At 45.6% G+C, this 26,013-nt stretch overlaps 1 protein-coding gene across 2 annotated transcripts in view; it reads left to right on the forward strand.

Moving 5' to 3' along the window:
* The window catches only part of CFAP44 (cilia and flagella associated protein 44), a 1,393,686-nt gene that overhangs the window by 54,369 nt on the left and 1,313,304 nt on the right, over window positions 1–26,013 (forward strand). The window contains exons 2-3 of one of the 2 annotated variants that reach the window (XM_069635796.1): window positions 15,607–15,744; window positions 17,736–17,888. The exons of the other annotated variant lie outside the window; for it this stretch is intronic. Coding sequence (XP_069491897.1) covers window positions 15,607–15,744; window positions 17,736–17,888 — 291 coding nt within the window. The remainder of the gene's footprint in view (window positions 1–15,606; window positions 15,745–17,735; window positions 17,889–26,013) is intronic. 2 annotated transcript variants of the gene reach the window in all.

A 26,013-nucleotide genomic window follows, 5' to 3' on the forward strand; every position in this document is an offset into this window, starting at 1 on the left:
AGTAGGTTGAAGAAGGGAGTAGGATAGTGAGAGGAGTGGTGTGCTGTTGGCAGCTTCAACTCAGTATACACCGGGTGCTGAGCTTTGGTGCGGGTATCGGATCGAAGTCAGCCCACGTGTGCTGTTGTTCCGGTTTATGTGTTGTTGCAGTGTTGTGAAGTGCTTTCGGTTTGTTGTGCGAGAGATGGTTGTGTGAGTTTTTGAGTGAGATAAGTATGCAGAGTTTGGGCTTATTGGTTAGTGGGTTACCTGACCTTTACCATTGCTAGCGCTCGCAGTTCTGGGGGGTGTGGTACTTGTTGGCCCTCACATTCCCATCTAGACGCGGCGCAGGCCAGTGATTAGGGCTCCATACAGGTGTGGTCATGCCAACATTCACATTTTTATCTAGACGCGGCGCAGGCTAGTGTTTAGAGATCGGTCCAGGTGTGGGCAAGCTAACATTCTCAACTCCATCCGAACTCCACGCGTGTTATCCTTCGATCCATCCTATCCAAATGCGGCGCAGGCCAACGTCTATCTAGATGCATCTGTCGTTCGTCCGGTGCGTACGAGTGGGAGAGTCTAGGTCTAGGTTTCGTCTGGGTCTAGTTATGTGGTCAGTCTCCTGTGGCCTTCCTTTGCAGCTGTTTTCCATGATGTCTTATGCTCTGTCGAGTGGTTGGTTCTTTGGCTTGAGTGTTTGTCCAATTTGAGAGTGGCCGAGGTTGGAGTTATTTCCATCATTGTTTTAGTGTATGGGCAGTCCGTAGTGGTTATGCTTTGAAGAGCCATGATTTGAGGAGTTTCCTGAATGCTAGGTGGTTTGTTGGGTGTCCAGTCATAATTTCGAAAACATAATTTCGAAAGTCAAAAAAGTCGAATCAAAAATGTCGAAAAAAAAAATGTCGAATTGTTTTTTTTTTCGATATTTTTTTTTGGGCTCTAGTTTCTGTGAAAAAAATAGGTAAAAATAAAAAAAAAGGGGGGTGGGGGGGAACCCCCCCATTTCGAAAAAAAAACGTCATTAAAAAAAATTCGACATTTTTTTTTTCGATGGTTTTTTTTCGACTTTTTGACTTTCAAATATTTTGTATTCGAAATTATGTCTATGAACCGGTTTGTTGTATTCCGTATATTCTTAGGTAGGTCGTTCCAAGTTTTGGGTGCCTGGTGAGAGAAAGACGATCCTCCGAGTTTTTTCCTGTTGTAGGGTTTTGGTTCCAGGCGTATGTCTGTGCTTCATCTTAGTGTTCTTGTCGGTTGATGTAGGCGTAGTTTGGCGCTTAGGAATTCTGCGCCTTGTTTGTGTATTGCTCTGTGCGTGATGTACATGGCTTTGAACTTTATTCGCTGTTTCAGCGGTAGCCAGTGTAGAATTTTTAGCGCGGGTGTGATGTGTTCTCTTCTGGGTAGCTTGAGGAGAAGTCTGGCTGCTGTATTTTGTATGCGTTGCAGTTTTTTTTAGAAGTCGTTCGGGCATGCCCAGGTATAGGCTATTGGCATAGTCTACTCTGGACATGATCAGAGCGATGATGGTAAGTGTTTTTGTTGGCGAACGACAGGAACGGTAGGATCCTTTTTGCTGCTCGCAGGAGGAAGAAACATTTCTTGATTACCGAGTTTACTTGTGGCTCCAGGGTGAGGTTGTTGTCCATCAGGACCCCTAGGTTTTTTACAGTTGACGATGGTTCTGGTGTGGTACCGAGCTCTCTTGGCCAAGGGATGTAGTTGATGTCTCCTCCCTTTTTTGAAAGAATCATTATCTCTGTTTTACCTGGGTTGATTTTGAGATGGTTGAGGTTCATCCAGTTGAATATGTCTCGAAGGCAATTCTCTAGTGTGGTGTTTCCTTCTCGGGTGTCTTGTATGTTGAAGATTAATGACGACGCAGAACGGCTCCGGTCCAGGAAAGAGGCGGGAGGGGCAGATGCCCAAGGAAAAAAGGTTCCATTAAGGTAGGGGGAAGGGGCAGCACAAGAGTCCCCCCGCTCACCCCTCCCAAGACTAAAGATTGCTTAGAACTCAGCAAGAAAGACATTATTGGCACCGGAGAGGGGGAGGGGGAGGAGGATCAGAGGAGTGTAATGTTCGCTCAGGCAACATCAGGGGGAAATGCCACAAAAGACAATAATACGTCGGGGGAAACTGAGTAAGCTTGACAAGTGCCCCCATTGAAGGCAGCGGACAGGAACGGGAGAGAGGAGGAGGGAAAAGTGAACCATTGGTGGAGCCCATATGTCCAAAGCTAGAGCAGTAGGGGAGGGAGCGGGCCAGCAAACCCCCCAGATCAAAATAATTGTGGAGCCCAGATGGCGACGCATGAGAAAGAGTGAGGAAGCAAGAAAGAGCGAGGAAGCCCCCCCTAATACACCACCACAGATGCAGGAAGACAGGGAACCGGGGATCATGGCGTTCTGTAAAGAGGATATTCAAGGATGGTTTAAGGAATTTCAAGAACATTACCTGGCCTACACAAGGAGGACATTAAGCAGACGGTCCAGGAAATAAGACGGGATGTGGCGAAATTGGAGAAAAGGCCGGACACCTTGGAAAAGGTGGTCCAGCACATTGAAGAGGATACGCAGAAAACGGATGAAGCGGTCGCACACTTGTCCCGTCTTGCAAACCATGTAGAACTCCAATGTAAGCACTTGGAAAATTTGCTCAAGGAGATCGAATGTCTGAATAAAAAACCTTTCCGAATCAGTGGAGGATAAAGATTTGCGGAGCACAGACCAGCAATTATTCTCAGAAGGACTGGCAGAGGTGCCAGAGGTGGCGGTGCAGCTGGATAGATACCACGGGGTGGGTCCGGGATCGCGCCCACGATATGTATTGGTGGCGGTAACAACTTATGCACAGAAAGAATAGATCCTAAGAAAGGCAAGAACAGCAGGAAAACTACGGGTTGATGGGGAAGAAATTCGCTGTTCCAGGATCTAGCGGAGATAACACTGCAAAAAAGAAGAGTAAAGGGCCTGGTGCTGAGATTTTTAATTACAAAACAGACCAGATACAAATGGACATTTCCTTTCAGATTACTGTTCAGATGGGAAGGACGTCAGCACAGGATCACGACGTGCAAATGAGGCGAACAGATTCTTAATCTGCAGGAAGAAGCAGACGAGGATCGAGATGGACTACGTGGTAGCAAGAAAGGGACCAGACGGCAGGGAGGATAGAAAACAGTACAGAAGAAAGGTGGAGGGCAACACAAGACATGAGAAATCTATGGTCTGAGGGCATACACAGGGACGAGGAAGCGGAGTGTGGGCAGACGAAAAAGGGGAGGTAAACTAGATGCGGGGAGAGGCTAGAGATACACACACGATTAGAATCAGATAGCGGCTTGCGGGTAGGACGGGGGGAGGTACTGGAATCTCAAGTGGGGTTTAGGAATCCCCATAAATATTACTCTGGGTATGATTGAGGGACAGGCGCGGCGGACATGTCGTCCGAGCGGACATAGGAACCTGGTCCCTCCTCGGGGGGGAAAGGACAAGGAGGAGGGGGGAGGATGGGCAGTTGAGAGTTTGTATTAACAGTTTGGGTAAGGGGATAAGAGGAAGGGGGGGGGGTTCTACAGTGCAGATGCAGGAGTCAGAAGGTGGTCCAGTAAGATCTATCAATCCGAAAGAATGAAAACCCTGAAAGTACTTGCATATAATGTAAGGGGCCTGAATACCCCAGTCAAGAGGAAAAAGTTGGACCAACATGTGCGGGGGTTGAAGGTGGATATATTGATGTATCAAGAGACGCTCATAAGTAGGGCATACAAGGGTCTACTAAGAATTAGAGGGTATACACAGATAAATCAAGCCAATACAGGGGAGAATAAGGCGGGTGTGCTGGTAGCGATAAACTATAAGCTAGGGGCTCGGATGAATGAATCACTGGCGGATAAGGAGGGGCGGTACATCTTTTTAAATCTTATACTAGAAAGCCAGAAATTAACGATGGCCTCGATATACGCACCCAATACGGGACAGGATGGCTTCTTGGTGGGCAGGGGGGTGGTCCTCACATGACTAGAAGGATTTGCTACAAGGTAAATTATATTAGCGGGAGATCTCAACATGGCCTGGGACCCCAAGACAGATAGGAGTACACAGGCACTATCGGGACACAAGCCCCCTCCAAAGCACTCAAAAAGAAAATGTGACGCTGGCATTACACAATGTATGGCGGGGAGTGAGAGGACAACAGTCGAAGTACACGTACTACTCGCATGTACATACCTCCCAGTCAAGGATTGATTACATCTGGGTATCAACGGGCTTAGTGGGCAAGACACAGGAGGTAGAAGTGGGATCTATCTCCCTATCGGATCATGCCCCGGTGTGGGCAACTTTCACACTGGGCCACATAGGAGGGGGGACTATAGAAATAGAGATTCCCTAGGGAACTGCTACAGGATCCAGTAATTGCTGATACAATAAGGGGATAAGATACAACAATACTTCAATGGTAATGACACCAGAGACACACCCCCAGAAACAGTTTGGGATGCATTTAAGGCAGTGACGAGGGAGGAACTTAATAGCCATAAAAGCAGAGAGGGACAAACAAAGACACAAGTGGGAGGAGGAATTGGAGGGGAAACTGAAGGCGATACAAGGGGAAATAATACAGAACCTGACAAAGAAAATCAAACTGACGCTCAGACATGTGCTGGGGCAATTAGGGATGCTGCGGAGTAAACAGGCAGGAACATACTTATGTTCTGTTATGGTAAAGGTATTTGTACCGCGCACCATCACCATTGGAATTGGTCCCCAGGCGCTCTGGCGGTTCTGTAAACGAGAAGGTGGATGGGTTAGTAAGGTGAAGAGGGAGTAGGATAGTGAGAGCAGTGGTGAACTATTGGCAGCTTCAACTCGGTAGACACCGGGTGCTGAGCTTTGGTGCGAGTATTGGATCGGTGTCAGTCCGCGTGTGCTGTTGGTGCGGCTTGTGTTGCGGTGTGGTGAAGTGCTTGCAGGTTGTTGTGCGAGAGATGGTTGTGTGAGTTTTTTGAGTGAGATAGGTTATGCAGAGAGTTTGAGCTTATATTGGTTAGAGGGTTATATGACATTTAACATGCTAACATTCACAGTTCTGTCTAAGTGTAGTACTTGCTGACCTACATAATTACGCCTAGGTGCGGCACTCCCCAACTCTCAAAATGTTATCTAGATACGGCACAGGCTAATGATCTCAATTCTAAGTGTGGCACGTGCTAATATTGACAATTCCATCTAAGTGTGTCATTGGCTAGCCTTCGTACTTCCATCTAATTGTAGCGCCTGCTACATATAAAACATTGATACTAATATGGGCCAATAAGGCAGACAAGCTTCTAGCTAGGCAACTGAAAAAAACAGGGACCAGGAGAACAATTATGAAATTGCAAGACGGGCAAGGGCGGGAGAATTCGAGAGATGAGGACATGGATGAGATTTTGAGGGAATACTATCAGACATTACGTACGTCTGATGACACATCAATGGATAGGTGAGAGAAGTGTTTTGATAGGTTAAGCCTTCCCTGAATCACTGAGGAAGATAGAGCAAATCTGGAGAGGGACATATGGGAGGAGGAGGTAAAAGGGGTCTGGGCCCAGATGGATATCCGCACCGCTTTCAGAAAAAATATCAGGATAATACCCAGATTGACAAAGCTATTTAACACCTTTTAAAGCGAGAGGGGCAAAAACCCAGACGATGAACAAGGCTAAAATGTGTAGTGTTTGCGAAGCAGGGCAAGGACCCGCTACTGCCAGGATCATACAGCCCGGTAGCGTTGATCAATTTAGATACCAAGATATACACTAAGATACTGGCCGACAGAAAGACGCGGCTGTTGCTGGCACTGATCAACCAGGATCAGTCGGGATTTATACTGACAAGGCAGACATTTGACAACACGCATATGGGGTTTGGGAAGAGCTTTATTCAAATGGTGAGGGCGAATTGCCAGTCCCCGACAATTCAGGTCGCAGTAAACGGGACGGTTTCTAAACCAGTAATATTGGGAAGGGTTACAAAGCAAGGATGCCCGCTCTCGCCCTTGTTGTATGCGATATACCTGGAGCCGTTGATGGCACGAATCCGAGCAGTGGATCGAGTGAAGGGCATAGCAGTGGCGGAAAGGGAACATAAAACAATGGCATTAGCAGATGTCATGCTGATGGCACCAACAACACTGGATTATTCACTACCCGCGCTTATGAAAGCATTGGAAGAGTTTGGGATGATATCGGGGTTAAAAATAAACAGACAAAAGTCGGAAATACTGAACCTAACTATGGATCTTGGCACCCGGGATATGCTGGCCCACGAAATGCAGTTAGCAAAGGCAGGAAGAGGGATAAAATACTTGGGGATCACACTCACAACCTCGCTCGCCCAAATGTACGGGGCAAACTATCCACAAATATTGGGGTAAATCAAACGGGAGATTACAAAATGGAATCCCTTAGCAATGACATGGTGGGGGCGAATGGTGGCAGTCAGTATGATGATTCTCCCGAAACTATTATACCACTTTCAGGAGATGCCCATTAGAGTCCCAAAGACCTTGTTTATATCCTTGAACAAGATAGTAACGGCATATATATGGAAAGGCAAGACAACCCAGTGTGTCGATGTCTACCCTGACGGCACCAAGAAACAGTGGAGGCTTGCCGTTTCTACATTTTCATAGATACTATGAGACAGCCCAGATAAGGGTAGTGAAGGAATGGCTATCAGATATGCCACAGAGCATATGAGCAAGGCAGGATAGTGCAGTTGTGGGCTCCCCGCTCACAGGGCTACTGTGGCTGAAGCGGCACCATAGACTTCCAAACGTCAAAATAAGTGAAGTAGTAGGGGGTGGGGATTGAGAAATGGGATATGGCGGTCAAGAGAGGAGGATTAACGATGAACCCCTCCCCGTTCTACCCAATGTTCGGGAACCCAGAGTTTCAACCCGGGATGGAACCACGAGCATTTAGCAAATGGGAGGAGGCAGGATGTAGGACAATTGGGGATATGTATCGAGGGAATACCATTAGATCATTCGAGGAATGTAAGCAGGTCCTGGGGGTCAGGGGAACGGTAAAGGTACAAATACAACCAACTGAAGCACTGGTTCATGACTCCAACCATTAGGAAGATGGCCAGTAGACACCTTTTGAGTCCTATATAACAACTGATACAGGGTCGAGGAAACTAGTGTCGAATATATTTAGATATTTGAATAATCACGAGGAAGCCATTCAGTGGAACAACATGAAGCAGTGGGATAGGACCCTAGGGGAAGGTATAACAAGAAGACAGTGGGAATACACATGGGGTAGCATCCCGAAGTAAACAAGATCTATACAGTTGAGGGAAATGTGGCAAAATACTACTTCTTCAATGGCACCTCACGCCCGAAAGACTCCACGCAATGTTTCCTTCCTCCCTGGAGAGGTGCTGGAGGGGATGTGCCACGAGGGGAGACTGGAGACACATTTGGTGAGAATGCCTGATACTCCAACAATTTTGGGACGAGGTGCAGAAGCAAATGGGGCCGATGATACAAGGTTTGATCCAGCCGAAGGATAAAGTATGGATGTGCGAAATGTGGGAGCCACCAGGACGAGGGGAGCCCACACGGTTGCAAAAAAGAGGCTTTATGACCCTGCTGATAGCGGCGTGGCTGGCAGTAGCTCAACATTGGAAACCGAAGTCGGTGCCCACGATATACGAATGGCTCCAGAAAGTGTGGAACTTTGTTTCTCTAGAATGGGTAACATACAAATTGCAGGGGCAGCGAGAGGCCTTTAGGAAAGATTGGGGACAGGTACTATCGTATTTGTAGAGCGACTATATGGCACAATGGTGCCCGCACAAAATAAAGATGTTGGACTTGCTTTGAACATATGGTCGTGAAAATAGCGATTGGATGTCTGCACCAGATGGGGGGTAGAGGGGACAAGTGGGGGGGGAGGGGTATTGGGAATGTTTTCATGCCATGTTATGTAAGAAGACGAATAAAGAAAGGTTTACAAAAAAAAATGTGTCGAAAGGTTTACAAAAAAAAATGTGTCTCCATCTCAATTCCTTATTTAAAAAAATGTCCCTCGACCCGAATAGTTTGGGGACACACACTCACTTGGTCCTATTTGGGGGAAATATCTGCGGCCCACTGCATTGCCTGTAAGTCAGGAAGGTAACATATTGCTCTATATAAAACATGTGAACACATGGATAAAAACCCCGATTAGATTGTTTTGTTGATTTGCATTGCTCTGTGTTATTTCCTCCAGCATTGCTAAATTGCACAAGGCAATACTCTGTGGGAAAGGGAGTCTGTTGGCATCCCACTTTTCATGTGTTTTTCCAGCTATGCAAGGAATGACTAACATTAAAGAAAAGAAAACCACTTTATTTTCATATTTGAATTATTCCGCCTGTCATGAATGATAATGATGTGTTATTTATACAGAGCTTTTGCCAACGCGCTGTACATGGAGCATATTTACAAACCATTATCACCCAACCGAAGTTTGTACCCATTTATCGATCTCGGAAGAATGAAGGTCTGAGTTGGCCTAAGTTACCAGGTTTCAAACAGACAACCTTCAGATCGCAGCAGTGAGCGCTCAACCCACTGAGCTATTTTACCAGCGTGTGTCTTCAGGGATTGTACGCTCAATGTCGGAAAACAAATGGGCGTGTCGGAAATGGGATAATTAATGCCAGATGATCAGGTGCTATCCTTGCTGAGTTTAAGGAGGGAGGGATTGTGTTGGTTTGGAGTTTGGTTATTTTACACTTTTCGCACGGAGGTACCAGAAGGTTTTACTTCTGTAATGCGGTTTCTCAAAACCTGCTCGGTTTAAAAAAAAAAAAAAAAACAAACAATCCAATTGGCAAAGAATGGCCAGGACACCGAATGCGGGGAAAACAAAGGTTTATTACAGGACAAAAGTGTCAGATTGTCCTGTAGAACCGAACCGAATTTGCTGTCCTAATTCCAGAGGGCTACAGCTTTTATGGAGAGAAAATCTCTCATTAACATAACTAAACTTGCAACGTCATCCCCTCACCCTCATTGGCTACCACCTAAATAGAAAACGAAATTTCCCTACAGGCGGTTGCCCCATTGGCCACGCATTATCTAAACACATTCCCCACACTCGTGACTTGTTATAGCATCACCATCGAAACACACACAGTGATTGATAAAACAGTTACGTGTTAACCAAAGATATACATCAATATTCCATCTTGTCCTATGATGCGCACCACTCCGATCCGGCATGATCAAAGTGAGGACAATGGGGCCAACCCTGCTCGATCCAAACAACGGGCCTTCTCTTAATACCAGACACCAAGGCGCCCACAAATTGCCTCCTCGACCATCGCACTAAATTGGAGGCTTTGCTAAGGGGGTGGAGGGGGGACTGAAGGGGCTATATCCCCGGGTCTTTTGGTCGTAGCCCCGGATTGAAGCTCAGGTGCTACAACCAAAATGTTAGCTAACCCCGAGTCCCGCCAGTCCCGACATTGGCTGGCTTAGCCCCTCATCTTTTCCAGACCTAGCAACACCCCTGCACTAAATTATTGGCATCACCTTCTGGCTCTTTCCATCCCAAATCATGGCACCGCCCTAGCAGGCTCCCCGTCCTTGTCTCTCTGCAAATCCACGTGTCTGTGTATGACGTGCTCCACGCACTTGTCTGGAGTCTTAATTCTGTTTATTTATCTCTAAAATATAGCCTCTTTGGTGACCACTAGGGAGTAGTGCTCTAAATCTCTGTGTGGCCCCTTGGCACAACAGAACCTTGCGCCCCTGATCCCAAGAATTCTGATCTTTAAAGGGCACCTCCTTTCTCCCAAACCCACCTTCTGTTCCCAGCTACATTGGGCCTTGCATCTGGAGCTAATTAATGTTATGGCGCCAGGCTTCCATCTTATCCTTTGCCAAATACTTCACGCTGGGGACCTCAGGGGGAAGGAGGGGTTGTTCTGGAACAAAATGATTACTGCTGGGCTTCTTCGCCTGGGACCTGCTTTTTCGTCCTTATAAAATAAGATTAAATTACCATGGCTTCAGCTTCCCACATGGCGGACCTCCTGCTTGTTGGGCCTACATCCCTCTGCCATACTCAATCACCTTCTCCGACTCCATTTCACATTCTCTTCCCCTCTACCAACTTATTCGTAAACCACCTTCATTTCAGTTATCGCTTACGGAGGGCACCTATGCATCCGGCCGCACATCACCCTGTCTTAGACCTCTGCATCCGCAACATGTAAACATTGTTGCTCTTTTCGGTGTAGCTATATGTATGTTCCTAATATGTGTCAAATCTAACTACAACATATATATGCATACTCTGCCGCGCCATTCTCATAGGTTTTTCGTAGCCTGAATCTCTTTGCTTGTACGGAAGTTGAACCTGCATTCTTGTCTCTATCCCAACACCTCCTTTTGGTTTTCTTCTTACTGTTTTGGGTGAAGATCAGATTGCACTGGGTGGAACTTGAGTGGAGAGTAAATTTGGAGATTAGACACCCAGGGTTTAGACTCTGGATGGCTTTATGAATTGGGTTGACTTAGCAAAAGATAGTCCAGGGAGGGATACCCGTGCTGTACATATTTGGTATCCATAGTCGAGGCGCTAAAATAGTCGTGCTGCAGTTTTCCAGCAATCTGAGATTTTGCAAACGCTGGATTTAACAGAAAGAGAATATCCTGTTAGTTGAGGCAGGAGCATACTAGAACATTTACAGCTGTAACTCCAGCTGCAGAAATGACAAAGAAGTTTGCAATGGAAGAAACCGAAACTGACAATGGCATTGAATTGGGATTTGCAGAAGAGAACCCAGTTGATGAACAAGGCTTGTTTTATTTTACCAAGTTGACTTTCTCGGGGCATGTTTGTGCCCAGGGCGGCACACCAGAGATATTCAACGTTGGAAACACAGAGCAGCTGGGACCTCCTAGTTTCCAGGGATTCTGCTTCAGGTAGTTGGTGCACATCCAGGAATTAAAGAATTGAAGGTAGTAAACCTGAGGGGGGTTGGCTGAGTGTCAGTGTTTTCTGTCTAGTTGGAGCCCTAGGCCCTGAGAATGGCCTGCTTACTAATCTATACTTTATCTCACAGTGGGTGGGTGTTTGGTGGTCTGGTAAATACTTAATGGTAATTCTCTTACGGAAACTTGTTCGGTTGTAACAGAATTCTGACCATTTTTACCACACCTCCGAATTCCGACTTGGACCTTGAAGTTAAGGATTTACATCCAGTAAATCACTGTAGGTAATACAGCCTTTTCAAACGTTGCTGTCTCTTTGGAGATCATGTTAATCGATGGTGTAAACACAGACTTGGGTCTGAAGGGGGTCATTCCTTCAACCAGTGGAATCTCATTTGTGTCTGAGTCAAAGAAGTCTTTCAGGCGTATTTTTAAAAAATAATTGTTCAATTTCAGCATCCATTCTGCTCAAGTTCCTCATTGGAATAAAGGAAAACCCCTTTTCCAGTACAGAAAAATCTTTTCCTGTTAAGGTTTTACCAAAGATATTGAATATTGATTTAGGTCGATCTATCTACCTGTTTGACCTCTTTCTTGTTTCGAAGAGCCTGGGTATTGGTGGGGGCCCTTGTTCTGGAGGAGGAAAAGGAAGATCCTGTGGTGGATAAGGTAGGGGAGGATAACCTTGTGTGGGGGGGGGAGGGGCATAATCTTGAGGAGGAAAATTCTGCAATGCATAGTTTTGTTGGAAGAATCATCTCTCCTTCTGCCTCTTGAGTTTCCCTGCCACAAGGTCTTTAATACTGCCTACACGGTCTAGTGCTGCGATGGGAACCTAACCTCGCCTTCCTCAGAGGATGTATCGTAGAACGTAACTTTCCTTTTTTTGTTGGTTTGTCCTAGATGTGGCCTCTGATTGTCATAGCTACTCCAATATGTAGCGGCCGTATAATCGGGGCTAGGGTATGGATAAACATTTTCCTTTGTAAAATTCTGAATATCCTTCGTTATTGTTTCCAATTTTTTGGCAATAGTACTTTTTACAAATTCATTAACTTGTTTTGCAATTAATTCCAGTTTATCCTTAACATTTTGAACAGTGGTATCTGCAGAAAAAGCCAGCTCTGCAGTCTCAATTTCTTCCCCTACATTTTTACTCATTCTCTGTGCAGTGTTTATGGTCAGCAGTATCCATTCTCTACTGCATTTTGTTGCAACCCCTGAAAATGACACTCCTCGTCCAAAAAGAGATGAGGTTCATTATGGACCGGTAGGCCACCTGGTATCCTATTTTTCTTTAGATACTTAGTCAACAAATGACCATGCATTTGTGTTCTAAATTTCTTCCCCAATTTTAAAATGGAGTCACTCGTCGCATTGGAATTGGAACCCAATTCAACGTTGGAATTGAGATTTTCATACAATTGATGGCTCATTGATCCCCCTCAGCCAATTGGACTTTACTAAATGATACAGTATCGAACCCTGCCATCATAGTGTGTAAAAGATGGTCGCCCTATTTCTATCAAGGTGCATGCAGTGGCAACCTATATTATACAAAAGAACCCATTCAGCAACGTGCTCTGCATGAACAAAGACCTAAGGATGGGTGTTCCCCTAGCTTCGCAGGCACCTGGGGTAAAACGATATCAAATGCAGGACTGGTGGTGCCTCACGTGACCCAATAAAGGCAATATAATATTTAATTATTCAAAAGGGATCAGAAAAGTAATCATGGATCCGGACAGACAATGGCATCCATATGATTCCATTATTAACATGTTTCTACAAAAAGAATGTTTCAAATTCTAAAACGCACCATAAACAAAACACATTTCATAAAAATTCAGATTTTCAACACATTCGTTCCAGAAAGTCATAATTCTATTAAAGACCGAGGCGAAGGATTATACCCTAAACAATTTTGTTGTCTATAGACACTTCAAAATGGAGGGCATCCATCTCTTCAGGCACATATTATTACAGGATAGACCTCAAGGACGCTTATTTGACAGTACCCGTGGCAGAGGAGCTCCTGAGGTTTCTCTGGGGAGAGGCGACATGGGAATTGTGTTGCCTTCTTTTTGGCTTGGCATCAGCTCCATGGTGTTTCACCAAACTGATGAAACCCGTGGTGACTTACCTAAGAGAGAACGGTATTCATCTCATAGTATACTTGGACAACTTATGCCTAATGGGTCAGGGCAAGGACATTCTCAAAGCGCAGGTGAATGTCTCTCAAGATTTACTCCAGAGTCTGGGGTTTCTGATCAACTGGGATAAATCCAGTGTCCGCCCCGAACAATCCATGGAAGTCCTAGGATTCGTAATAGATTTGCCCCAGCGTTCTCTCAGTTTGCTGATGACCAAGGTTAATGAGATCAAGAAACAGATCAGCCACATGTTGTCGAAGAAAGAATTATCGGTATGGGAGATTTCTAGAATGGTGAGGCATCAGGGTATATTTCCAGGACCATTACAGTACAGAGCACTCCAGAGACTGAAGATCCAGCATCTCAGGAGGGGTGTGTCATACAAACAGAAGGTCCCGGTTTCCCGAGAAGTGAGAGTGGAGCTGTAATGGTGGCTTCAACACATGGATGCATGGAATGGGAAAGCTATATTTGTCTCATCCCCGGACCAGATTATAGAATCCGACGCCAGCAGATGGACCTGACTGTATCCGTAGATGATTCGAAAAAGTTCTAATTCACAATAGTCATCCAAGATAGTCTCTATAGGTTCTAAAAAATATAAAACACCCACACATATATCAATTAAAAACTATTTTATATACAAATGCCTGTGCACTATCCATGTCCACAAAATCTCAGTTCCCGTTCTAATATGACGAACAGTATTTACCATAAATATAGACAGGAAATCACATCCTGCAGGAAATATAACAGAGTAGGGTAAAGCAAAATCACAATGATTGTCCATAGTTCGTAAACTGCATGCACCCTCCAAACAGAAAAGGGACTAACAATTTACCTAATTCACATTTTCAATAGTTCTTAGCGGTGAGTACAATATAAATCTCTCGGTTTTTTTATTTCACATTTTCTTATTTCTGTTCCACTGCAGCGTAACTCTATCACAGTGGCTCTCCAAATCTGGAAAGACATACATTTATAAAGAACGCTGTCTTAACTTCTTTTATTTGCCATATTTGGCAAAATATATAAATATATATAGACTACCCGGCTTCACCCAGGATTTCAATTCTCATAAATCTCTGATCGGTAAGTCTCACTTGAGTTTCTTCAGCAGTTTCATTCCTTTGTTGTTCAGCAGCACTAATTATCTTAACAGCAAGTCGGGTTTCAGTTTCTTCAGCAGTTTCGTTCCTTTGTTTTTTAGCAGTACAAATTCTCTGATTAGCAAGTCTTGCTTAAGTTTCTTCAGCACTTTCATTGTTCTGTCTCAAAGCATGTTGAATTCTATCAGCTTCATGGTCTCGCGATCGTCCTCCTTCAGAAGGTTGATCATTTTTTCAGCTTTCGATGTTTTGCTTTGATTAGGGTCGGATAATGGAATCTTCAAATTGTAGCAACATTCCATTTGATGTCATGAGGGTGAAGTGCCTGTCCTTTTACAAAAGTTGCAATATAAATTAATTAGGTGTTGATCATGTTTCAGCTGCGATGCGCAATGAGCACTTTCTACAAATGGCCTGTAGATGGGGGTGGAACGCCACAAAACGTGATGCCGAAAAATAAAAAAGATTATCTTGGGAACCGGGTGACCAATCGAGCCAGTAATAGTTGCAGTAATTCGGCAATGGAATACAAAATATTTCATGCATAATTCATGACACCAGACCTCACCATTCATGAGGAGTTACGTCCCCAAGAACGCCACATACAAACCCGCAAAAACACAACTTTGTTTTTTATATATATATAAAATCTCATATATTTGGACATATTGAAATAATCCAACACCACAAGACAGGATTCAAATTAATGAATCCTACTTCATAGAGCTGTAAAGGATATCGGAGCTTGACAAATACTGAAAGCATACTGCACATATCACTTATAACAGTTACGTACTAATACTCCTCTTGAAACTGTTATCTTGTCGGATCTTTATATGATCATATACAATCCAATTTCGTCATTTAAAAAAAGTATAGGCCATCTATTTGAACACTGCGCTACCATTTCTCTTCATTTGTTACCCATAGAACGACTTTTATACCACGTTTCTTTTTTTTAGATTGTATCAAGGGTCAGCCCAATCCAACTTGTTAGTAACCGTTCTCCGCCGTACAGTTGCGGCAGAGTGACAGTAAAGCACTTACATTGTTTCAAAGCGATTTTTCAAGATCACGAACATCACTTGTCTGTTCGTTGCCATAGATTGCCACCCTGGGTAAATAATATCTCACTAGTCTCAAAAACCCTCTGGTTTTGGTACAGAACTATTTATGCAGCCAAATGCTGACTTTGGATGACTCCTTCTTGGGTTTTGATGACCATCAACCATCACACCTTCTTTTGAAGTTTTGAAGACCCAATGCAGCTTCTCTGTTATGAAGTCCCGCTTTCACTTTGGTTCAGCATAAAGTAGTATTATCTGCTGTAAAACCCTTTATTCATTGATATTTTGCATCTCTCCTACCAGGTGAGATGGAAAACGCAGAGGAAACTCTTCCTGTGATCAGACATGAGGAAGAGACCAGCCCACCCACTCCTACCAGTGGGGAGCTGTCCGACTCATCACATCATCAGGACAAACCGTTGGCTGATCGTGCTACGCAAGGTAAGTTTACATACCTCAAATGCTGAGCATCATGTGGGTCAGACCTCACTCAACAGAATGACCACACTGTCAAAGCACACTTCTATCAATTCTATTGAACCACACTGGAAAAGCTGGAGTGTAAATTTGCTGTAAGCAGTGTTGCACCCGAGGCACAGAAAATGCCCAGTAGAGAGAGTGGCGTTACAATTTCATCCAGGAAGAAACCATAAATCAGCAAAGTGCTCAAGCAGACAAAAGACCAACTCAACCAACGACCATGAGGCGGTCATCAAATAAGAAATAAGTGTTCCTCTTCAGAGATGAGGTACATATCTAGGGGACTGGTACAAGAAATAATGCCACATTGAATAAAGTACCATGCCACTCATCTGATAAATGGTGCACCGCAGGCGGCCTTCCAGAAATGTCCCTGCATATCCAGTTGATGAAAGAGGACAGACCTGCAGGGTGGACTTTAATACTGTTGTACTCTCATCGTCTACTACTTGTGGGCCTTTAATGTTTCATCAGCTGTACAAGATGGTGATGTTTTATAAGGAACCCAAAGACAGGTGGGGAAAGTGCTGGTCCCAGTGGACGTACAACTGAGGAAAAGAGAAACACCAAAACCGATGCCCGTCACCCCACAAATGCACACAACCAAAGCCACACACAGACACAGATTCTATAACACAGACACATACTTGTCAACCCTACAGATTTAGGCAGTAGGCTACTGCTTTTGAAGCAGCCCTACCGCCTACAGATTTCAGTGACAGATCCTACTGCTTTTTACAGTGGCAAGTAATTTATGTAATTTAGTCTGTCTGTACAGTTGACTGGTAGGTGATTACTTGATTGGGCTCAGACCAATCCACTGACCTGTCAGCTACATGACTCTCTCCTGCACTCTTGCCGGTACAACCCTTAGGTGAACCACCAGTGAAGGCAAGTGGCAGAGTGTAACACCATCACACAGCATCTGCCGACAATTTGGTGTTAGCATTCAGAATTATACATGTTTTACATTTCAACATCTTTCCATGTTGTGCTGTTTGTATGTTTTGTATTTTCCTGTGATGTCATTGTTATGGGAATTATTGTTTTCCAAACTTGAAAAATCCTACATCTTTTTGGTCACAGAATGTTGGCAAGTATGGAGACACACAGACACACACACACACACACGTTCAGGCCTCAAAATGTGCACTCCCCACTAGCCATGGGCTAGTGATATTTGGCTCTTGCAAGTATGAAATGGTCTGCTCTGTGCATGTGGAGAACTGGAATGGTGAGTTACTTCCTATGCTAGGCAAATAGCTTGCAACTCGAAATGTGCACCGTCTGTGTTCCACACAAATTCTGTGGAGATGTTCCAAAATGGAGCGGGTATGTCTAGATGTCAACCCTTTCTTCCTTACGGCTATTAGGTCGAGCATTGGAACAAACTGCACCCAGGCTTGCTTGTTATCCAGTGAAGACACATCATAGCCTAGCAATTTTGATTGAACTGCTCTTTTGTGTCAGAATTGTAGGAGATTAACTTTCATGGCGCAGACAAGCTAAAAAAAATGATGGGACTGCTGATCTGTGACATAACAGTAACAAACCTTTGTAGGTTTGGTGCATTTTTCAAGGCCGAGTAAGTGAAGAAGAGACACAATGGGAAAGGGATGGCACACCTACCTGCGCCACAAGGGTTTATGTCTGTAATGTTTCTCCATTTAAGAGATCATGGAAATGCCATACGTGTTTACCCATCCATGCATCTGCATCCCCTCACATGCCCTTCATGCATGTTACTTACAGTTCAAAATGGCCGACAGATACACGCATAGTCAGAAGAGCTCCGATATATTATCTCTGTGTTCTCCATCTTGAATACCACCACAAGCCACCAACACTACAACACTTCCTATTCTGACAAAAAATGTGTGTTTTTGTTGCAGACGTTTTATATTTAGTATTATTATTTTTTTACAACGGCTATGTTTTTCTTAACTTGGCAGAGATCGACACAGGAGAAGATATCGATCATCAACAAAACCAAGAGACCTCAGGTGTGGAGATCCACAAGGCAGATAAAGACCAACCCGAGACTGTCAACTGGACGACAGAAAATGCGAGTTCTGAAAAAGCCCAGTTAGAACCTGAGGAAGAAAGTGAGTGGAATTCCATTCAGACCAATGACAGGGATCCTTCCGGCTGTAGTGCCTGCCATCGAACATGATATGCCCTCTACTCTAAATACGTATTGTGCTTCTTGTAGACCGCAGAAAAGACACCCGCACAAAGCACCTGCCTGACATGGCCGGCAAACTAGTCTTGCAGCAGGAAATCGACATTGAAAACCGTTACATCCATCAAGTATATTCTTTACTGTTACTGTTCCATGCTGATCAATGTAAATCCCATTATTGCTAGAGAAAGAACCATTAAAAGTGGATTTGCAAAGGAAGTATCTTTTATTGTTTTGAAGATGCAGCCAAACCCGCGCACTGTAGTCTATGGGGAAGAAACCTATTTGCCTAGTCTTACTGGATATAAGGTGGCGAGTACAGTTTTTAAACATATTTACTTGTGCTGTGTAGTTCCTTAAATCACGCAGCACTTTGTAGAGTGTGGTGCGTGGCTCCCCCTGTCCTGTCCGTGTGAGCTCATGTGTGGCGTACGGCTGTAAATTGAACTACCTGTGGTGTTTCTTTAGTGACTGTTGGGAGCAGTTACCTTAATGGTGGGCGCTCGGGCCCTGGTGGGACTCACCAATAGATTGTTCGTAATTAAGATAAAACCTAATAAAGGCGTAACTGAAGAACCCTAACCGCGGTTCCAGTACTTTACTTCATCATATTTCGGAGCCCCACGGCAATCTGTATGTAGCGTTAACATTGTACATAAGGGCTGTTGTGCCTTCAGAAGGCACATACACTGCACATCTTAGAGTCTGGGTGGGATGTGGTATGTACTCGCCATAAGGATATTCAAATCACACTAAATCTACTAGGCCTGAGCTATGAAATTCACGTTTTCTCTCTTCGGTTTCTTGAAAAATCCTTTCCTTTGTTAAGAGCTCACTAGTTTCAGATAAATCCATAACAAAGGAATGGAGTCAATGCATTCAGCGATGTATGAAATAAAATGCATGATCGTAGTCCTGAAGGAGTGCTCGTGGAGGAAAATCCAAGGAAAGTTTCATCAGAGCTGGAAACCACACTTGCGACTTCCAGACGGGGACTACAATCACTACCTCTGCCTTCTCCCTAAGAACCTTCACTAACGCTCTGCTCAGAATTGTGAAAGGCAGGAAGGCATACTGTAGACTCCCCTGCCAGCTGTGTAAGAATGCATCTGTCCCTAACGCTTCCGGGTCCAGCCTCCAACTGAAAAACTTGTCGGTCTGTGGATTCAGTCTGCATTCAAACAGGTCGATAACCATTGGAACCCGGAGTTCTCTTAGCCTCTGGAATACTCGTCTGTCCAGACGCCGGTCACTGGCATGTGTTAGATATCTGGAGTTCCAGTCTTCCACTGCATTCAGGAAGCCCAGGAAATAATCTGCCGTTACTGAAATCCCGAACTACAGAGTCATTGGCTAACTCTGCCAGCATCCTTGATCTTGTGCTTCCTAAAAGATTGATGTAGTATACTGCTGACACATTGTCCATCAGTTGTTAGAATGCTGCAGCTCACCCAGTCTTTCGTAAAAGCTTTGATGGCGAATGATTCAGCTAACAGTTTGAGACAATAGAAATGCAGGCTTAACTCTTCTGGGGCCCATTATCCACCTGTCTCTACGGCCCTGCACCTGGCCCACCCAACCTGCTCTATTTGCGTACGATTCTATGACTAGGTCTGGCGCGTCTCCGAAAATGGCATGCCCGTTCCATGCTTCCATGTTCCTGAGCCACCACTGAAGCATCGTCCTCCCCTCCTTATCTAAGGGAATCGTCTGGTGGTACAGGAGTCCCTGATGCAAGTGCTTGGTCTTTAAGCTTTGCAGGGCCCTGTAGTATAGAGGCCCGGGAAATATGGCCTGGATGGAGGAGGCTAATAACCCTACGATCCTCGCTAGAGTACACAGCGATAGCTCTGTCTTTCTGAGACACGCATTTCTTTCTTTCTCGATGTCTCTGATCTTCTTGCTGGCATCTCTAATGTGGCCTTCCTGGTGGCCACAACGAATCGCAGGAAGTCTGATTTCTCTATATTGATCAGAAATCTGAGGGATGTTAGAAAGTCCCTCAACCACTGTGTCTATTCCAGTAGCTCCGCCCTGTTCTCCGCTAGAAACAGAATATCGTCGCAGTAGACTATCATCTTGATACCTTACTCTCTGACAGCTGCTGTTGCCGGTCTCATTAGCTTGGTAAAGGCCCAGAGGGCAGAGAAAAGCCTGAATGGCAGTGTCTTGAACTGCCAAAACTGATAGCCCATCTGAAGTTGAGCCATGCCCTATGCTCCTGTGCTACCGGTACCATAAGGTACCTGTCCTTCAATCGTCCTTCCTGAGAATGTCCCTGAGGAGGTGTATGCCCTCCATCTTGAAATGCCTATAGACCCCTGTTTAGCTCTTTGAAGTTTGACAGGTCTCACTTTGTCCCTCCTGTGAACCAGAAACCTATTGCTGATGAAGGTAGTTCTCCCGATGGCGCAGCACTCTATGACTCCGTTGTCGCAGAGTTGCTGCAGCTCGCATTCAGCAGTTGGGATTCTCTCAGGGATGTATCTATCTGTGGAGTGGTGTACGCTTGGGCGGGTCCCTCTATGAATTCAATGTGAAAACCTGTCACTGTTTGTAATATACACATATCGCTCGATAGCTTGGTCTTAATGGGGGATAAGGCTTGTAGGTGTGGCTCACCTGACTGTGCTCCCTGGGATCCGTTGTATCCTCGACCTCTACAACCTCTTGTGTTACATCCTATCGATGGAAGGAATGAGTCATGCTGACATGACTCCCAGTACTGGGACCTGGCACCTTCTGAATGAGGCATGACTACCGGTTGGGCGACCCCTGTAGCGACCCGTTCCGGTAAAAACGCTATTGGGGAAGATCTTAATAGATGATTGGGCTTTGTCGAGGGCTGAATATGTGCTCACAAATGTTCCCATCTCTTTGGCAAAAGCTTCCCCAAACAGCAGCCCTCATGCTGCTTCTCCTGCCTCATAGGACACTAGGTCCCCTGTTCATTTTGAGGAGTAGTCCTCTCCTTCTTTCAAAGGACAGTGTGCAGTTGATGGTTCCTTGGAGGCATACTGCCCTCTGTGCCCAGCTGGCTAGCACGTCTGGGTCCACTGGCTTGCCGGTGTCCCTGACTCTCTCTGCGAGGTCCATAACCTTAGCAATTGCTCCTACTAGGTCTATGAGCTTCTTCTGACAGCTCTTCCATGACCTGTCCATTCCCCAGCAAAAATCTTTGGATGCTCTAGTGGGTCCAGTTCAGTTGTTTCGGCCACCTTCCCTGCTAATTCTGGTCTTGGACACTCTGACCGCATATGGAGCCTAGTCTCCTTCTCTAGCCGCTTTCTCAGTCTCTGAGCCAAATATAGGGCCACCCTTGGGGATGGCTGCCAGTCGGTGGACCGCGGATACCTGATGCTATCCGGGTCAAACATGTCCGGCACTGCTGTCTCTTGCTGCTCTACATGTTGCTCCTTACTTGTTCACTTTATATAGTGAGTCTTTTTGTCCTCCACTATCTTGTTAGACTCTTCATCGGTTGACGAGTGGTCAGAGTCTTGGGTGTCGTTGGTATCTCCCATACTATCATCCCCTGTGGTAGGAGGCTTGGCACGGCTGACTTTCTAAGAAAAGCTTCCTTCAGCTTCCCAGAAGCGTCAGCAGCCTCTGGGGTACACTCTTTGCCCCGGACATCTTGACTCGGGTGAGTAGAAGAGTGTTTCCTCTTCCAGGTCTTGTTGCTGTCATGGCCACAGGCCCCAGAACACAAAAACCACACCATCTAGTGATGGGGGAAATGGGTCACTTGACTCACTTATGTCCGTTTGGGACCTATAAACACAGGAGCCCTGGCTGGACTCAGTCCTGGCACCTTTGGCGCCAGGCTTATATAGAGCTGTGAGCAGAAATACTTTATTTCAGTGCAGGAGTGCTTTTATTTTTACCAGAACTTTCCAGGAGCTGAAAGCCTTTATTCCAGAGAACATCCTCATGTGCTGACTCATCGGGTGTGGCTCCCTAGGCCTGGTCTTCATGTGCAGACTCATCGGGTGTGGCAGGGTGCGGCAGGCAGGCTGAACCAGGTGGGCGTGGCTTCAGAAGCTCAGCTGTATAAGCTGCTCCATCCTTAAGGCCGGCGCTTCGCATTAATGTGCACTTTTGTGCAACGTGATGCTCACCACCGCTTGGACCAGTTTACTTACCTTTGAAACCAGGCGTTCTCCTGCATACTCACCTCCAGGAAACCAGTGCTTCATCGCTTCATCTGCAGACTCATCCCCTGACATCCAGTGATCTTGATCCCGACGCCGCAGCACCGCACTCCGCATCCACGAACTTGGACCCTTTGAAGAAGAAGAAAGACAAGGTTAGAACATCCGTCCTAGGGCGGCGCCTCATTTGAACCCCGCGCGCCCCCTAGTTAACAACTTACCAGCTAATGTACCGTTGCTACTTCGTTCCTCATTCCCTCCACTGTCGCCTCGAGCTTCGCAGCTTCTGCCGGGCCGGCAACATCACCTGCAAGGGAAGAAAGCAAAACAGCAAACATCAAAGGTGGAACGGATAGCAATACAACAAACTTTACAATGCAACAAAAACAGACGAGGAAAGACAAAAGCAAACAGGAACACTTACCTGAAGTATAGTGGCTTAGTCGCAGCAGTACTGGACTACCACGTGCAAGGGACCAGTGAAGGAACTCGGTCCAGATCATACAAGCGCCCCTGCCAGAAGCAGCAGGATGGAGTGCTTGCCAAAACTAATCAACAGGTGAGCTTTCCAGGGACAGCGCATCCCACGGGTACCACGGTTTGGGAGAAGGGGTCTGGAAAGGGATCAGGTGCACAAGCTGGCATACCCACGCCCCCTATCCTCCACGCAGGAGTAGTCCCGAGCAGCATCACCTATTACCACCAGTCACCACATAAGCGCAGAGGGCGAAGTCGGACCTGAGCGACCTCACCCCCGGGAGGGCTGCAACCATGCCCCAACGCCTCCGCAGACACCAAGTGAGCGTAACAGTTACTCCCCTGTTTGTCACTGTCTACTGTGGTGACCATGGCAGGTATGTCTTTATTTCTGTCACTCTGATAACCACTATTACCCTTCCCTATAAATGTCTCTGAAGTGTCCAATCCCTCCTGCAAGGGATCTACTCCTTGGGCCACGGCCTACACCAACGAGGCTCCCCGCACCTTTTGAAACTGAGTGCCAGTTTGCTCTCTGCCTCAGTATTTGTGCCCTCTTGGCTCCCCTCATGCCATTCGTAATCTTCCATGATTGAAAGCCATCTGTATGGCTAATCCCAGTGTCTGAGGTGTAATCTTGTGTTTGTGCAAACGCCTGGACCTGCAGGCTGCGTGACACGCCCGCGACACTGTGGGAGCTCTTCTCAAACCTTTCCTGTCTTGTTATGTTATGTTTATTTATTGAGCGGCAAAGCCCATAGGCATCAGAGCGCTTACGCAGACACACAAAAAGACACAGTCAATGAACGAGACAGAGGAAGGGAGATCTGACTAGTCATAAGTAAATTGAATGGTTTTTAAACCTTTTCTGAAGGCAAGTTGGACCCTTTCCTTTCACAATTTACTAGGTAGCCGGTTCCATGCCTACGCGATCAGCACAGGAAAAGAACAACCGTTCCTTCTGACCCTCTTAAACCGTGGGATGATGAGACAGTGCGCATCACAGGACTGCAAGTTGCAGCCAAGTTTATACATTTCCAATCTTTCCTTCAGATAAGTAAGGGCATTTCGAAACATACACTTATGGCCCAAAGTAAGAATCTTAAATTGCATTCTTGCTGCAATGGAGAGCCAGTGGAGCTCTTTCCGAGCCCTAGATACTGGCTCTCTCTTTGAGATATTGCAGACCAAGCGAACAGCGTCATTCTGAATCCTCTGCAGCCTTCCCAACCACTCTTTGCTTGCCCCACCCAAGAGGGAGTTGCAATAATCGAGTCTTGGTAAAATAATCGCCCAAACTAGCTTCTCACAGTTCTTTTGGGACGCTTCCATGTATGTACCAAGCATTTTTTCCTTATCCATGACTGGGATACAGCATTCTTCAATATCAAAACTTTTGTAGGCATGATGCAACATTTCCCATGCGTGCAGAGACCATCAACTCAGTTTTAGAAGAGTTTGAAAACAGACAGTTTGTGGTTATCCAATCTTTGAAAGTCCTATATGCTTGGTTTAGCTTTTCAGTATCTGTTTCATGGTTATCACTGATCTCCACAATCAACTGGAAATCATCGGCATAGTTGGTAAACGGTAAGCCGAGTTTTTCCATTTCAACACATAAAGATTTAATATAAATGTTGAACAGTGACTGGGACAGGCAAGTGCCTTGGGGAACCCTGTGAAAGATCTGAATTGAGTCCGATGAGGCTTCTCCCCAGCAAACTCTGGATTTCCGACCACTAAGGAAGGAGTCTATCCACTTGATCACTTTCTCAGATCAGTGACCCGTAACTGATAACGTATTCAATAACCATTTGTGATCGAGCAGATGAAAGGCTGCTGATAGGTCAAGAAGGATCAGCTGCCCTGTACTGCCCGTTTCTAAAACTGACATCATCTGGGTACGTAGATCCAAGAGAGCACTTTGTTGCATAATTACCACGAAACCCAGACTGTTGCTCATGTAGGAGGAGTCCAGAGACCTCCCATATGATGCAGCTAGATTGTGGCCATTGTATCAATAATTTCAAACAGAAATGGGGTATTTGTAATGGGCATAAAATTGGTTGGTTCCTTGGGATCCAGTCCTGTTTTCTTACTAAAGGCCTTTGATTGAGATAGAATTCTTCCTTAAAATTTCTCTCTTATTTATTATTTGATCTTTTTTGTTTTTTGTTTGCATCCCTAATTACTGTCCACTTTCTTTTATAAGATCTCTTTGTCGTTGAGATATGGTTTTCAGGACTCTTTACTGACTCTGATGGGCGTCCTGCGCTCCTGGGCGTTGTCCTCAATAGCGCACTTGTGTGCTTGCCAGTGTTTGGAGGCTTGTTGCCGCCTCGGTGATCAGCAGACTTTGCTATGCTGCAAACCGCTCTTGGCATCACCCGCAAGGGGCTACTGGATGAGGGCTGGTGCTCGCGCTACTCTGAGCTCGATTCTTGCGGGCGGCATGTCCTGATGTGGGTATCCGGAGTCTGCGCATGCGCTTAACCCCCGGTTCACTCTCAGTGCTGGAAACCCCCGCCCAGCCCGGGCGAAGAGTCTGATGCGAACAGGGAGGTGTGCAGGCCCCCGGAGGAACTCTGAAACAAGTATGGTGCCTACACGCGTCTCTCTAAACTCGCGCGGCTGTGCATAAGGTATCTAAGGGAAAACTAGCTAAAACACAGTAAGCACACGAGCTCAGAGCTCATGAGCGATCTCATTCTTTCTTGTACCAATCTAAGTATCCCCATTTACATAGCAATATCTTAAGGCATGAGTTGGCCATTAGTTGGCCATTAGTCATGCCAAAAATTCTGGCGTAAGCAATTTCCCAATCTATACAAACGAAGTCCGGAAACGTCCAGACTCCCTCTCTATTATTAACAAATGCTTTGATTTTCATGTCAACCCCCATCCACCTTCAGATGGCTGTGAAAGTTTGGTAGCCAAGATAAAGCTAAATGAAAATTGCTCTCTTACTCTTTTGGTAATCTATCGCTCGCCGATAGACACTCCTTTTTTGAGGAACAACTTATGAACATACTTGATGCATTACTAAGGCCAATACTCCTGTTATTGTTCTTGGTGATTTTAACTACTGGGCCAATAATCCCCAAGACAAACAAGCAGTCTCTCTTCTTTTAGCACTGAAGGCTATTGGTTTTACTCATCAAATACCGGCCCCTACTCATAGAGATGGACATATTCTTGACTGGGTCCTGATACACCACAGATCTGCAAATGACATTGGTATTAGCCAATGTCCGTGGTCAGATCATTTTTTTGTGAACTGCCCCCTTCCCATGCAACCCAGCTTCAGTCCGAAACAATTCAAAATGGCAAGAAACCTGAAGAATGTCACGCCACAGAAGTTGTCAGCTGAACATTTAGCCAGGCCTATTCCGGTGGGCTCTTTAAAATGACCCCAAT

Source organism: Ambystoma mexicanum, chromosome 7p, assembly GCF_040938575.1.
Source record: "Ambystoma mexicanum isolate Mex_15411 chromosome 7p, UKY_AmexF1_1, whole genome shotgun sequence".
Lineage (NCBI taxonomy): Eukaryota > Metazoa > Chordata > Amphibia > Caudata > Ambystomatidae > Ambystoma > Ambystoma mexicanum.